At 39.6% G+C, this 16,142-nt stretch overlaps 1 protein-coding gene across 2 annotated transcripts in view; it reads left to right on the top strand.

The window, feature by feature from the left end:
• KIF13B (kinesin family member 13B) overlaps window positions 1–16,142 on the top strand; it is a 209,443-nt gene that overhangs the window by 131,767 nt on the left and 61,534 nt on the right. For both annotated transcript variants that reach the window (XM_040467565.1, XM_040467638.1), the window contains 6 exons: window positions 4,478–4,624; window positions 5,253–5,282; window positions 6,815–6,914; window positions 7,494–7,620; window positions 8,375–8,430; window positions 15,972–16,096. In XM_040467565.1, the coding sequence (XP_040323499.1) occupies window positions 4,478–4,624; window positions 5,253–5,282; window positions 6,815–6,914; window positions 7,494–7,620; window positions 8,375–8,430; window positions 15,972–16,096 (585 nt within the window). The remainder of the gene's footprint in view (window positions 1–4,477; window positions 4,625–5,252; window positions 5,283–6,814; window positions 6,915–7,493; window positions 7,621–8,374; window positions 8,431–15,971; window positions 16,097–16,142) is intronic.

The following is a 16,142-nucleotide window of genomic DNA, read 5'->3' as shown; positions in this document are numbered from 1 at the left end:
AAGCATTGTGATGTGGCAGAAAGAACAGGCACTTCACAGTCTAACATGCCAGGGTTCAGTTCTGGTCTCCCACTGCCTAGCTGTAAACCTGTGAGCAAGTTCAGTCACTTCTCAGAACCTTTCCTTAGGTATACAGTGGAAAGTGTGATGATAACACCCACTTTGTAGGACAGGTGTGAGGTACAGAGATACTGTGTATGAAGCCCAGTGCTTGGTACTTGGGAAATGAAAGGGTTTTTTTTCCATCTAGACCCAATTCTCTGATTATCTGTAGATACCAACTGGGTGTCCTACAGTTCAGTTCGGTTTGAATTGAAACCTCAGTTCACTCATAGTTAGTGTCAGACTGCACAGGTTTAAGGGCTTAGACTCAGCACAAGATTGTCCTCATTTCAGATGCCAGTTGCAAGTATCTGGTCCTCAATTCTGTCTAGCTTGGCTACAAAATTGGAGGTTCACCCAACTCTCCTCCCCTTTACTTACTATTTGTAGTTTCCATAATAAAGGATACAGCTCAGGAATAGCCAGAAGGAAGAGATGATGGGACAAAGTATGGGAGGAGGGATAAGGAGCTTCGGCATCCTCCCTTTGTATGCTGCCCTCCCACCACCTTGTTTTGTTCACCAACCTGGAGGCTCATTGAACCTCATTGTTTGTAGGTTTTTATAGATCATCATTATGTAGGCATAACTGATGGGTGATTAACTCAGTCTCCATCCTTTCTCTGCTCTCTCCTGAGGTTTTGGGGTGGACCTGACAGTTCCAGACTTCTGATCAAGGCTTGTTTTTTTTGGACTATTGGCCCCTCTCCTGAAGCTATCTAGGGGCTTGCCGAGGATTGTAAGGTTTAAAGTTGCATCATTAAGGGGCGCCTGGGTGGCAGGGGCGGTTGAGCAACTGACTTCGGCTCAGGTCATGATCTCATGATTTGTGAGTTCAAGCCCCGCATTGGGCCCTGTGCTGGCAGCTCAGAGTCTGGAGCCTGCTTTAGATTCTGTGTCTCCCTCTCTCTGCCCCTCTCCTGCTCACGCTCTCTCTCTGCCTCTCAAAAATAAATAAACATTAAAAAAAATTTTTTTTAAGCTGCATCATGAAAAGATGCACCTATAATCATTATCACTCAGGAAGTTCTGTGAATTTTAGGAGCTCTCTGCCAGGATCTGAGGACAAAGACAAAGTATCTTTGTATGATACTATAGGAGATGTTACATAAATGCAGCTGAGTTGCATGAATATTTGCTAGAAATCAATACAGCAGAGAAATATGTGGGAAATTTCACTTAACTGCAGGCAGATTGTAACCTATAAAGTGTCTACACTGCCATAGGAGAGAATATCTTAATAGAATTCACATAAAAGATTTGGAAATACTCTTTTTTTTTTTTGCTATACTTTACATTAATTCAGTATTTAGTAGAATATTGTATCCTATGATAGTTTGCATACTTTATTTATTTATTTGAGAGAGAGAGAGAGAGAGAGAGCGAGTGAATGAGCGAGCATGCACCTGTGGGAGGGGCAGAGAGAGAATCCCAAGCAGGATCTCAACCTGGGGCTTGATCTCATGAACTGTGAGAGCATGACCTAAGCCGAAATCCAGAGTCAGATGCTTAACTGGCTGACCCATGCAGGTGCCCTGATAGTTTCCAGACTTTAGAACAATAGTAAAATATTAGAATAGCTTTTGAAAAATGAATATCAAAATCATTCAAAGCAAAACATGAGAAATGGTTAAAGGAAAAAGAAAGTTTGCTTAAATATTTAAGTTTCTGAATGTTTTAGAAGGAGGAAGGTGGTAAGTACTTGTTCTCTGACCCTAGCAAACGAATTGTAGCAAATTCATTCATATATGGGCAAAGATCTAAAAGCAAAAGGAAATTAGTTTAAATTATAACATCAGATATATATATAAAATAGGATTCTCATGGGTGTGAAGAACATCTTTTTCTGAACATCTGTTAAAGAAAAGATGTGTGTGTGTGTGTGTGTGTGTGTGTGTGTGTGTGTATATATATAAAATCTTTGGATGCTTAGAAATTCATCGCCTGGAAGGCAAGACCAGATAATTTTCTGTTAGTATAAATAGAATATATAAGTATTTGTCACATATCTGACAACATTTACTAAAAGTATTCAATGAGTTGAGTTAATCAAGGAAGGCTTTTTCTTAAAAATTTTTTTTTTACATTTATTAATTTTTTGAGAGACATAGACAGAGCACAAGTTGGGGAGGGGCAGAGAAAGAAGGAGACAGAATACGAAGCAGGCTCCAGACTCTGAGCTGTCAGCACAGGGTGGGGCTCAAACTCACAAACCGTGAGATCATGACCTGAGCCAAAGTTGGGATGCTTAACCGACTGAGCCACCCAGGCACCCCAGGAAAGGCTTTTTCTGAAGGGTGTGGGTCTTGATGTGGATGCCAAAACAATCGTGCAAAGGCTGGAAATATTTTTCATACCTAAACAGCAAGAATAAAGATACAGTAGTTGGAATTAGGTGAGTTTGGGTAGAAAGTAATATGTAGGAAGATCTGGAAAGCAGCAACAGAGGAGGTTATAGAAACATGTGGCAGCTAGTTCATAGAGGGCCTTGGATAGTCGTCTCATTTGAATGTAATATATTTGAAAACCAGAACATACTGTTCTCGAACAGGAAAGCGGCAGAGGAGAACTGATTAGGTTCGCCATAAAAAATTGCCAGTTTTGTAGTTAAAAAATGCTCAAATATCAGCAGTTACACGAAGTTCAATCTATTAGTTTAGGTATACTGTTCAAAGCTTTTCTGTGGAACAGTAAGCAGTTTCAGAGCTTCTGTGTCCTTTTCTTCCTTCTGCCTACCTTGAACGCTCCCCCGACACAGTGCCTGTACTTCACCTTTTGCATGTGGGCACCCATGGAAAGTGGGTTACTTTCTGTCTTAGGGGAAGTAAACAAATAAAACATAGCTAGTTGAAATGAGTAAACTATTTTAGACAATCAAAATGTTTTCTGGGGGTACTCTTTCCACAAAATAAGTGATGCATAGTTATTGGAAAATATTAAATCAAAAGACATCTGTAACTCATCTCTTCAAATCTGGCCTTCAGATTAATCATTTGCCTAAATTGATTTCCCTGATAATGCAAAGCTCTTGGGAATTAAAATCTGATGGAAGGGGGGAGGAGATTTGAAATTGTATATTCAAATTTCATTGTTCAGATTCTGTTTTACATCCCTAAAATTTATAAGTCAACTCTGAAGTCAGTAATTTGGGAATATTGGGAATTTTAAAATACTGTTTCATTGTAAACATACAGGATCACATAGTATTTATTATGAAAATATGCTTAAGAAGGAACAGCTTTCTGTTCGGTTCTTCATTTTGCAACATGGTTTTAAATTATTTGGGATTAGGGGCGCCTGGGTGGCACAGTCGGTTAAGCGTCCGACTTCAGCCAGGTCACAATCTCGCGGTCCGTGAGTTCGAGCCCCGCGTCAGGCTCTGGGCTGATGGCTCGGAGCCTGGAGCCTGTTTCCGATTCTGTGTCTCCCTCTTTCTCTGCCCTTCCCCCGTTCATGCTCTGTCTCTCTCTGTCCCAAAAATAAATAAATGTTGAAAAAAAAAATTTGAAAAAATAAATTATTTGGGATTAGAGCAGTGATTCCAGGATAGTGGTCACCATTCTTATTTCTTACTCTGCTGATTTTTAAAAGTAGATCCTACTATATCTATTGGGTTTGGTAATCCCTCTTTTTTTTTTTCTAAGTCTGGTTAACATTGTTTATCATACTTTTTAGCTTAATATATTATGTATGTTTTTCTACAACAATATTTTAATGACTGTATATTTTATATTTATATACTGTAGCTTAAGCAGTTGTCAATATTATGCATTTATTTATATCTAGTTTCTTGTTATTCTTAACATTGTTTTAAGATCTTTATACACATATATGATTATTTACTGAGAACAGCTTCCTAGAAAGTTGAATTGCTGAGCCAGGGGATACTTAAATTTTTAAGGCAAATTGCCTTGCAGAATGCTGTACCAATTTATATTCCCACTAACAATGTATGTAGTTGCCTGATTCATAACCTTTGGGCAATATTGAAAATTGCCTTTTTAAAAGGTAATTGCTAGTTTAGTAAGTGAAAATAAGTGTTTTGTGCTTATTTTAATCTGCATTTATTTGATGGTGAGTTGAACAGTTTTGCTTGTCCCTTCCTTTTTGCATTTCCTTTGTTAGAATTTTTTCTGGTAATGTTTCTTTTTATTGAAAAAATATGCAGTCCATATATTCCATGTCTTTCTACTTGCTGAAAAGGTAAATTATTATTCCTGATTAGTTTTTCAATTTGTAGTTTACTACTTAAAGATGTGGTGAGATAGGTCTCCAAAGTTAAATGCTTTCTCAACATCAGCCTGTAGGGGTCTCTCTAAACCAAATATTTGGAAATTAAACTGATTTTAATAAATTTAAATTTGTCTCTGATACAGGGACAGTCTCGGCGAGTTCAAGTGGAAGTGAAGTCTGTGCAGGAATCTGGGACTTTACCACTGATGGAAGAATGTATATTGTCTGTTGGCATTGGATGTGTAAAAGTTAGAACGCTCAGATCCCCCAAGACTCTTGAGACCTTTCATGTAAGTTTCTGTCTCTGTGCCAGTTATATTCTTGGTGAAAGACCCAATGAGATAAGAGAGTGTTTTGGAACTTGCCAGAAAACTGCCTTCCATGAACACTTCTTTCAGTTTTTAATTTGATGTCTTTTTTTGTTTGTTTGTTACTGTATTACTTTTGCATGAAATCAGTGCACCTGAACCAGACTGTGGTTTTGCCCTGGTACATGGCAAACTGAGGGTTAAGACATCTCAGCCTCCAGAAATTCCTCAGTTGCCTACTAGTGATTAACTTCCCCCATCACCCACCCTTCTATAGAAACCCCCTACTGGCTTGTAAAGACTTTTTGCCAGCAGGTGTTTGATTTCTCCTGGGGAGTGGGACTATAAACCCAGCAGGGAGAGTATTGTACCGGTTCCTGAAAAGGTCAAATGAGCATTCTTCACTTTCCTATGAGAAGCTTAAGGTTTTACTCCCAACTTCCTGAAAACTATAAAGCAAAGAGTGAGGGTGAACATAGGTGGTAGATGAAACAGTATTTTCATTAAATTAGAAAATATAAAGTCTGGCAAAAGATTCTGGCTGTTGAGCATAGCCTGATTCTTGAAAAAATAATTGTTTTAGTTATGTGTAATGTATTTTTTCTTTTAGGAGGAAGAGGAGGACATGGACAGCTACCAGGTAAGGAAGCACCTGTTAGCTTCATCAAATGAGCTTGATTAAAGTACTGAAGTACACATTCCTGAGTCTTGCTATACTGTTATTTAATAATTACACAATTAATTTTGATTCAAATATTGCTTTTCTCAAATTAAAACAGAGTTTTGTAGTCTTATATATAAGAAATCATTTGTGACTTTCATCATTTTCCAAACTTAGAGCTCCCCATCCAAGTTTCCTACAGATCCATTTCTCCAGATCCTTTTCCTTGCGCTCCCTCTCTCCTTGAGTGGAGTCACCCCTCCTCTTCCCTGTAAGAGCTATCTCATACTGAGCTTCAGTCAAGCCACACTGCTTAGGTATTTTCCATCTTTTAAACCAGGTCTGCCTTCCCCACTTACAAGAGTCACACAGGTTTGGTTTTGCCCCCTCCACCCTTCCTAATCTCCTGCAAGATTTTGTTTATGTCTGTCCAGTTCTATCATGTTAGTCTTGCTAGTCATTGTTTAGGACTGTCAGAGCTCTTTGGATCCTGATTATGTCATCCAGTGTAGTCACTCTCCTGGTTTTGCATCATTCTAATTTGATAAAAATGTCTGCCTTCCTATAAGTGACTGATAAAATATTGTATCTGATAGGGTTAAATACAGAGTCCTATGGCACAACAATAGAGACTTCTTTTAAGCTGACATTATTCCATTAATCACTGTTCTTTGGATGTGATATTTCAGTCATTTATGATTTCATTCAAGTAGATTCATTGCACATTTCTCCATCTTGTCCACAAGAATGTCATGAGCTATTTGGTTAAGTGCCTTAGTGAAATCCAGATACACACTGTATCTTCAGCATTCCACTGATCTACCCAGTCTTATTAACTTTATTACAAAAGGAAATGAGGCAAGATTGGTATACAGTCAGGTGTTGAATGGTAGAGTTCTTAGTCTGTTGATAACGCCCTCTCCCCCTCCAAATTGCCCCTACACACAAGAAACAAGGGAGAGAAACATTACATGTTGTTTGTAGAGACTAGTGAAACAAGTTGAAGGCTGAAACAAGTTAAGATTTGAGGAATTCTTATGATGGTTCCCAGGGATATAAATTTTAAGATTGTTGAGTAATATTTGTGATGTTTTTTTAATTTGCTTATTTTTTTTAGTAGGATCTATATTCAGTTTGGGGCTTGAACTTACAGCCCCGAGATCAAGAGTCACATGAGCCAGCCAGGCGCCCCAGTATTTGTGATTTTTATCCAGCAAAGGGACATTGTAGATCTTAGTTGTAAGGCTTGCTCTTGAACCAATAGAAATAAAACTGGTTCTAGGTATCAGAGAATGTCTTTTCAGAAGCTGTCTTGTTCTAGAACAACAATTCTTTGATTTCTGGAACTTTCTGTTCCAAATAATGATTAGTGTCAACTAGTAGTGGGGACAAAGATATTGATGTGTGATACTTTACAGTTTTGAAGACTTAGAGTAAGGTAGATGGAGCATTGGTTTCAAGTATTTTGTCTTGCCGTTATATTTGCCATAATTTCCCTCGTTTTCTTCCAGGATCGGGATTTAGAGAGACTGCGTAGAAAATGGCTAAATGCATTAACAAAACGTCAGGAGTACTTAGATCAACAACTGCAAAAGCTTGTCAGTAAACATGGTAGGAAAAGCAAATTGAATATTTACCCCCCCAGTCTGTGCATAATTAATCTCTATTTGCAGCCACATAAATTAGAAGTAGATGAACACATCAATAATGGGGATGGCAAGAGCATAGGAATGTTTCTTATTTATGTCCTGTCCTTTCAGAATAACATTTATTTAACTGTAATAATATCTTTCTATAGGTTTCCCCTTACCCGCAACAAAGAGAGAAAATATAGTATGTAAACATTGTCCTTCAAAAATAAATTAAGGAGGGTGCTAACATTTTTGATTTCTTATCCAAAAGTACTTGAATCCTTCAACTCTGGAAGAAATTATTCATGTGCTGGTGGTCCATGTTGGCTTTCCAAAGATGGCCTTTCTGTAAGAGTACAGCCATGCTCTTACAGTTCACTTTTTATCATGATTGTTTTTTTAATTACTAATTAGGGAAGTAATAAGTTTTTGGTGAACCCTCATCAACCAGTGACTGAAATGCAGGCAAATCCTGTGGATACCCTGGACAGAAGTGTAAATATCAAGTAAGAAATCTGTGTGAGAAATCTGTATTTCATCCTTATTCCTGATGTTCTAGATAAAACAGAGGATGATGCCGACCGTGAAGCTCAACTTCTAGAGATGAGACTGACCTTGACCGAGGAGCGGAATGCAGTAATGGTCCCCTCTGCCGGCAGTGGCATTCCAGGGGCCCCAGCAGAATGGTATGAATGCCGTCACATGTGTTCTGATGTTCCAGGTGTTCCCTGAGCTGCCTGCTTTCTGTATGAATTTTGCCTGTGTTTCAATTAATGGAAGACTCATCCTAGCACAGGGGAAAAGAATTAGAGGAAGTGTTAAATTATTTTCATGAATTGGAATAACTATGGCCTAAAACCGTGTTTTATTAAATAATATTGTTATTGGCCCAAGTAATTAAGATTTCTGAGAATCTAAATCAATATTTAATACCAGTGCACTTAGCATTAAAAAAAAGTTAATATGTTAATTACTTGGGTCATTCCCTTAAAAGACCATTCGGTCATAATAAAATTGCATCTCCAGGAGTTTTGGGTTTTGGGGCTGGCTTAAACTGTACTGTCAGCAAATGTTCTGTGCCACTTTATCGAAATTAAAAATAGTAAATTAAGCCATATGAGGCCCTTCGGTATGTAATTTTATAAAAAAGTAACTTTAAACAAGTGAGCTGTATTATAAACAGGTAGAGGTATCTTAGAAGACTGAATTCTAGTATCAGAGCATATGATAATTATACATGAGAGCACCAGTGAAAAGCAACAGCAGTTACAGGTCAGTTTAGGGGCATCTCTGATGTGAAATTATAAAAAAACACAATACCCACAGTTATTATTGGCTTCATCTGTACTATTCTCAGTGTGGATTAATGCTGAGACTCAAGGTACATGCTGCTCAGAAAGTCTGCTTTATTTGAGATGCTCTTTGTTCATTATGTTTTAGGACCCCAGTTCCTGGGATGGAAACACACATTCCTGTTATATTCCTTGACTTAAATGGTAAGTTAGGAGGTGCTTTCTGAAGGCTTACCTCTGACAAATTAGTGTCCAAGTAACACCTGGATTCTAACGAAGTTTGCATTTTTTATGTATATATGCATTTTATGCATATTATGTATGCTGAGGGACACTGATACTTGACAAAGAATGACTTTTCTGTAAGAATAATATTTTTTGTAGCAGTGATAGGTATGTTTCATCATGGTGCGTTCTCACATTTCAATCTATAATCTATACAGTTGTGCATATGCTTTGTTCTCATCATCAGGTTAGGGTGTAGTGGTAGTATTTTCTTGCACTTAAAATAATTTTTTCTTTAATTCCTAGGAAAAGACTTCTGTCTGGAAAGAGATCCTTATGTAGCATGCTTCTTTTATCTGGTGTTTTCTTAGAACTATCTAATAAATTTCTTATTTTTTCTGTGAGTTCTTATGCCCTTCATTCCTGCATTGCTTAGTTATGAGAACCTGTCAATTTTTCCTTTCTTTTTTTCTCCTTCATGTAAAATGTTTTGGATGTGGCTACATTTTACCTATACTCTGCCCAGGGAAGGAAAATAAAAATGAAAAGGTACATTAAAGAGCTAAAAATAAGTTAAAAGTCAGCAGTTACATTCCTAAATATCTGCAGGAAAACCATGTGTTAAAATTAACTATCCTAGGAGGTTGGTCAGGGAAGATGGCGGCGTAGGAGGACGCTGGGCTCACCGCGCGTCCTGCTGATCACTTAGATTCCACCTACACCTGCCTAAATAACCCAGAAAACCGCCAGAGGATTAGCAGAACGGAGTCGCCGGAGCCAAGCGCAGACGAGAGGCCCACGGAAGAGGGTAGGAAGGGCGGTGAGGCGGTGCGCACTCCACGGACTGGCGGGAGGGAGCCGGCCAAGCAGAGCCCCCGAGTCTGGCTTGCAAAAAGCGGAGGGGCCTGACGGACTGTGTTCCGACAGCAAGCGCGACTTAGCGTCTGGGAGGTCATAAGTTAACAGCTCTGCTCAGAAAGCGGGAAGGCTGGAGGACAAAGGGAAGGAGAGCTGCTGAGCCCCTGGACGACAGAGCTCAGTTTAGTGGGGAACAAAGGTGCTCGCCAGCGCCATCTCCCCTGCCCATCCCCCAGCCAAAATCCCAAAGAGAACCAGTTCCTGCCAGGGAACTTGCTCCCTCCGCAAGCAACTCTGCGCTTCTGCGGAGCCAAACCTCCGGCAGTGGATCTGACTCCCTCCTGCTGCCACAGGGCCCCTCCTGAAGTGGATCACCTAAGGAGAAGCAAGCTAAGCCTGCCCCTCCTGCCCCTGTGCACCTTGCCTACCCACCCCAGCTAAGACGCCAGATCCCCAGCATCACAAGCCTGGCATTGTGCAAGTAGCCCAGACGGGCCACCCCACCCCACAGTGAATCCCGCCCCTAGGAGAGGGGAAGAGAAGGCACACACCAGTCTGACTGTGGCCCCAGCGGTGGGCTGGGGGCAGACATCAGGTCTGACTGTGGCTCCGCCCACCAACTCCAGTTATACACCACAGCACAGGGGAAGTGCCCTGCATGTCCTCACCACGCCAGGGACTATCCAAAATGACCAAGCGGAAGAATTCCCCTCAGAAGAATCTCCAGGAAATAACAACAGCTAATGAGCTGATCAAAAAGGATTTAAATAATATAACAGACAGTGAATTTAGAATAATAGTCATAAAATTAATCGCTGGGCTTGAAAACAGTATAGCTGACAGCAGAGATTATCTTGCTACAGAGATCAAGGGACTAAGGAACAGTCACGAGGAGCTGAAAAACGCTTTAAACGAAATGCATAACAAAATGGAAACCACCACGGCTCGGATTGAAGAGGCAGAGGAGAGAATAGGTGAACTAGAAGATAAAGTTATGGAAAAAGAGGAAGCTGAGAAAAAGAGAGATAAAAAAATCCAGGAGTATGAGGGGAAAATTAGAGAACTAAGTGATACACTAAAAAGAAATAATCTACGCATAATTGGTATCCCAGAGGAGGAAGAGAGAGGGAAAGGTGCTGAAGGGGTACTTGAAGAAATAATAGCTGAGAACTTCCCTGAAGTGGGGAAGGAAAAAGGCATTGAAATCCAAGAGGCACAGAGAACTCCCTTCAGACGTAACTTGAATCGATCTTCTGCACAACATATCATAGTGAAACTGGCAAAATACAAGGATAAAGAGAAAATTCTGAAAGCAGCAAGGGGTAAACGTGCCCTCACATATAAAGGGAGACCTATAAGACTCGTGACTGATCTCTCTTTTGAAACTTGGCAGGCCAGAAAGAATTGGCACGAGATTTTCAGGGTGCTAGACAGAAAAAATATGCAGCCGAGAATCCTTTATCCAGCAAGTCTGTCATTTAGAATAGAAGGAGAGATAAAGGTCTTCCCAAACAAACAAAAACTGAAGGAATTTGTCACCACTAAACCAGCCCTACAAGAGATCCTAAGGGGGACCCTGTGAGACAAAGTACCAGAGACATCACTGCAAGCATAAAACATACAGACATCACAATGACTCTAAACCCATATTTTTCTATAATAACACTGAATGTAAATGGATTAAATGCGCCAACCAAAAGATAGAGGGTATCAGAATGGATAAAAAAACAAGACCCATATATTTGCTGTCTACAAGAGACTCATTTTAGACCTGAGGACACCTGTAGATTGAGAGTGAGGGGATGGAGAACTATTTATCATGCTACTGGAAGCCAAAAGAAAGCTGGAGTAGCCATACTTATATCAGACAAACTAGACTTTCAATTAAAGGCTGTAACAAGAGATGAAGAAGGACATTGTATAATAGTGACAGGGTCTATCCATCAGGAAGAGCTAACAATTATAAATGTCTATGCGCCGAATACCGGAGCGCCCAAATATATAAAACAATTACTCATAAACATAAGCAACCTTATTGATAAGAATGTGGTAATTGCAGGGGACTTTAACACCCCACTTACAGAAATGGATAGATCATCTAGACACACGGTCAATAAAGAAACAAGGGCCCTGAATGAGACATTGGATCAGATGGACTTGACAGATATATTTAGAACTCTGCATCCCAAAGCAACAGAATATACTTTCTTCTCGAGTGCACATGGAACATTCTCCAAGATAGATCATATACTGGGTCACAAAACAGCCCTTCATAAGTTTACAAGAATTGAAATCATACCATGCATACTTTCAGACCACAATGCTATGAAGCTTGAAATCAACCACAGAAAAAAGTCTGGAAAACCTCCAAAAGCATGGAGGTTAAAGAACACCCTACTAACGAATGAGTAGGTCAACCAGGCAATTCGAGAAGAAATTTAAAAATATATGGAAACAAACGAAAATGAAAATACAACAATCCAAACGCTTTGGGACGCAGCGAAGGCAGTCCTGAGAGGAAAATACATTGCAATCCAGGCCTATCTCAAGAAACAAGAAAAATCCCAAATACAAAATCTAACAGCACACCTAAAGGAAATAGAAGCAGAACAGCAAAGGCAGCGTAAACCCAGCAGAAGAAGAGAAATAATAAAGATCAGAGAAGAAATAAACAATATAGAATCTAAAAAAACTGTAGAGCAGATAAATGAAACCAAGAGTTGGTTTTTTGAAAAAATAAACAAAATTGACAAACCTCTAGCCAGGCTTCTCAAAAAGAAAAGGGAGATGACCCAAATAGATAAAATCATGAATGAAAATGGAAATATTACAACCAATCCCTCAGAGATACAAACAATTATCAGGGAATACTATGAAAAATTATATGCCAACAAATTGGACAACCTGGAAGAAATGGACAAATTCCTGAACACCCACACTCTTCCAAAACTCAATCAGGAGGAAATAGAAAGCTTGAACAGACCCATCACCAGCGAAGAAATTGAATCGGTTATCACAAATCTCCCAACAAATAAGAGTCCAGGACCAGATGGCTTCCCAGGGGAGTTCTCCCAGACGTTTAAAGCAGAGATAATACCTATCCTTCTCAAGCTATTCCAAGAAATAGAAAGGGAAGGAAAACTTCCAGACTCTTTCTATGAAGCCAGTATTCTTTGATTCCTAAACCAGACAGAGACCCAGTAAAAAAAGAGAACTACAGGCCAATATCCCTGATGAATATGGATGCCAAAATTCTCAATAAGATACTAGCAAATCGAATTCAACGGCATATAAAAAGAATTGTTCACCATGATCAAGTGGGATTCATTCCTGGGATGCAGGGCTGGTTCAACATTCGCAAATCAATCAACGTGATACATCACATTAACAAAAAAAAAGAGAAAAACCATAGGATCCTGTCAATCGATGCAGAAAAGGCCTTTGACCAAATCCAGCACCCTTTCTTAATAAAAACCCTTGAGAAAGTCGGGATAGAAGGAACATACTTAAAGATCATAAAAGCCATTTATGAAAAGCCCACAGCTAACATCATCCTCAACGGGGAAAAACTGAGAGGTTTTTCCCTGAGATCAGGAACACGACAGGGATGCCCACTCTCACCGCTGTTGCTTAACATAGTGCTGGAAGTTCTAGCATCAGCAATCAGACAACAAAAGGAAATCAAAGGCATCCAAATTGGCAAAGATGAAGTCAAGCTTTTGCTTTTTGCAGATGGCATGATATTATACATGGAAAATCCGATAGACTCCACCAAAAGTCTGCTAGAACTGATACATGAATTCAGCAAAGTTGCAGGATACAAAATCAATGTACAGAAATCAGTTGCATTCTTATACACTAACAATGAAGCAACAGAAAGACAAGTAAAGAAACTGATCCCATTCACAATTGCACCAAGAAGCATAAAATACCTAGGAATAAATCTAACCAAAGATGTCAAGGATCTGTATGCTGAAAACTATAGAAAGCTTATGAAGGTAATTGAAGAAGATTTAAAGAAATGGAAAGACATTCCCTGCTCATGGATTGGAAGAATAAATATTGTCAAAATGTCAATACTACCCAAAGCTATCTACACATTCAATGCAATCCCAATCAAAATTGCACCAGCATTCTTCTCGAAACTAGAACAAGCAATCCTAAAATTCATATGGAACCACAAAAGGCCCCGAATAGCCAAAGTAATTTTGAAGAAGAAGACCAAAGCAGGAGGCATCACAATCCCAGACTTTAGCCTCTACTACAAAGCTGTCATCATCAAGACAGCATGGTATTGGCACAAAAACAGACACAGAGACCAATGGAATAGAATAGAAACCCCAGAACTAGACCCACAAACGTATGGCCAACTCATCTTTGACAAAGCAGGAAAGAACATCCAATGGAAAAAAGACAGTCTCTTTAACAAATGGTGCTGGGAGAACTGGACAGCAACATGCAGAAGGTTGAAACTAGACCACTTTCTCACACCATTCACAAAAATAAACTCAAAATGGATAAAGGACCTGAATGTGAGACAGGAAACCATCAAAACCCTAGAGGAGAAAGCAGGAAAAGACCTCTCTGACCTCAGCCGTAGCAATCTCTTACTCGACACATCCCCAAAGGCAAGGGAATTAAAAGCAAAAGTGAATTACTGGGACCTTATGAAGATAAAAAGCTTCTGCACAGCAAAGGAAACAACCAACAAAACTAAAAGGCAACCAACGGAATGGGAAAAGATATTTGCAAATGACATATCGGACAAAGGGCTAGTATCCAAAATCTATAAAGAGCTCACCAAACTCCACACCCGAAAAGCAAATAACCCAGTGAAGAAATGGGCAGAAAACATGAATAGACACTTCTCTAAAGAAGACATCCGGATGGCCAACAGGCACATGAAAAGATGTTCAGCGTCGCTCCTTATCAGGGAAATACAAATCAAAACCACACTCAGGTATCACCTCACGCCAGTCAGAGTGGCCAAAATGAACAAATCAGGAGACTATAGATGCTGGAGAGGATGTGGAGAAACGGGAACCCTCTTGCACTGTTGGTGGGAATGCAAATTGGTGCAGCCGCTCTGGAAAGCAGTGTGGAGGTTCCTCAGAAAATTAAAAATAGACCTACCCTATGACCCAGCAATAGCACTGCTAGGAATTTATCCAAGGGACACAGGAGTACTGATGCATAGGGGCACTTGTACCCCAATGTTCATAGCAGCACTCTCAACAATAGCCAAATTATGGAAAGAGCCTAAATGTCCATCAACTGATGAATGGATAAAGAAATTGTGGTTTATATACACAATGGAATACTACGTGGCAATGAGAAAAAATGAAATATGGCCTTTTGTAGCAACGTGGATGGAACTGGAGAGTGTGATGCTAAGTGAAATAAGCCATACAGAGAAAGACAGATACCATATGGTTTCACTCTTATGTGGATCCTGAGAAACTTAACAGGAACCCATGGGGGAGGGGAAGGAAAAAAAAAAAAAAGAGGTTAGAGTGGGAGAGAGCCAAAGCATAAGAGACTGTTGAGAACTGAGAACAAACTAAGGGTTGATGGGGGGTGGGAGGGAGGAGAGGGTGGGTGATGGGTATTGAGGAGGGCACTTTTTGGGATGAGCACTGGGTGTTGTATGGAAACCAATTTGACAATAAATTTCATATATAAATTAAAAAAAAAATTAACTATCCTAAATAGACAAGTTTAGATGTCCTCAGTGTGTTTCTTCCACCTAGCTGAAAGTGAGTTATAATATCTGAGGTATTTAGCATTTTGTACTACTTAACTTATTTAGATATATGGAAAATTATTATATGCACACAGAGTTAGTAAATAATATTTAGCCATTTCTACTGTCTGTCTACCTGATGGGGTTTCAATGTTTTGCCACAGCACTCTCTCCTGTCTTGTTCTCTTGAGCCTTGCATGCTGAGGGTTACTCCAGCCTATTTTTATGTTAGGTTCCTAGATAGGTGAGGTGCTCTTGTGTGTGCTTGTGTGTGCATGTGGAGGAGGGTAAGAGTGGAAAAGAATAAGCTTATAGAAGACCTGTTTGTATGGATATTCCAAGACATGGTCAGGAGCTTGTTCAGCCTTTTGCCCATTCTTGATCCACACAAGCCCACATACTAGAAAAGATACTTTTGGTGCCTGCTCACAAGCTTAAAATGGATAGGGTGTTGGAAGGTCCAGGCTTAGAACTAAATAACTAAAGGGTCAGGGGGCAACCCTCCAAGTTTCCGGCTCATGTAGCCAATTGATTCTTTTGTTGAACTCAACTGTCAGATAATTGGAATCACTCTCGCTTCTCATTTTTCAGTGCACTAAAAAATAGGGAATTTCGGTTATAATCCTATCATTAACATTTATGGGCTGACCTTGAATAACCTCTTGGGTATCTTGGCTTCATTTTCCTTCCATGTAAAATAAAGCATAAAGGTAAGAGATTGGATAAGATAATTTCTTGAGAGTCTATCCATCTCTAAGAACTGTTTAATGGTCCTCTTCCATGTCATGTAAGATTTTAGAGCCAAAAGCAAATGAAATTTGAGGCAGTAGAATTTTAATACCAAGCACATTGAAATTTAGCTGGTAAGGGTTATCCCTTAAAATGATCTCTGTATTTAATGGAACTTCTTTGCTTTTAGCTGATGATTTCAGCTCCCAGGATAATCTTGATGACCCAGAAGCTGGTGGATGGGATGCTACCCTCACTGGAGAAGAAGAGGATGAGTTCTTTGAACTGCAGATTGTAAAACAGCATGATGGAGAGGTAAACAAAGCATAACTAGGGAAAATCAGATGAAAAGTAGTTTCTT

This window comes from Herpailurus yagouaroundi, unplaced genomic scaffold (genome assembly GCF_014898765.1).
Source record: "Herpailurus yagouaroundi ecotype Mexico unplaced genomic scaffold, PumYag 28, whole genome shotgun sequence".
In the NCBI taxonomy this organism is placed as follows: Eukaryota; Metazoa; Chordata; class Mammalia; order Carnivora; family Felidae; genus Herpailurus; species Herpailurus yagouaroundi.
The sequence above is the reverse complement of the archived record's forward strand: the minus strand, read 5'-3'. Positions and strand labels throughout refer to the sequence as shown.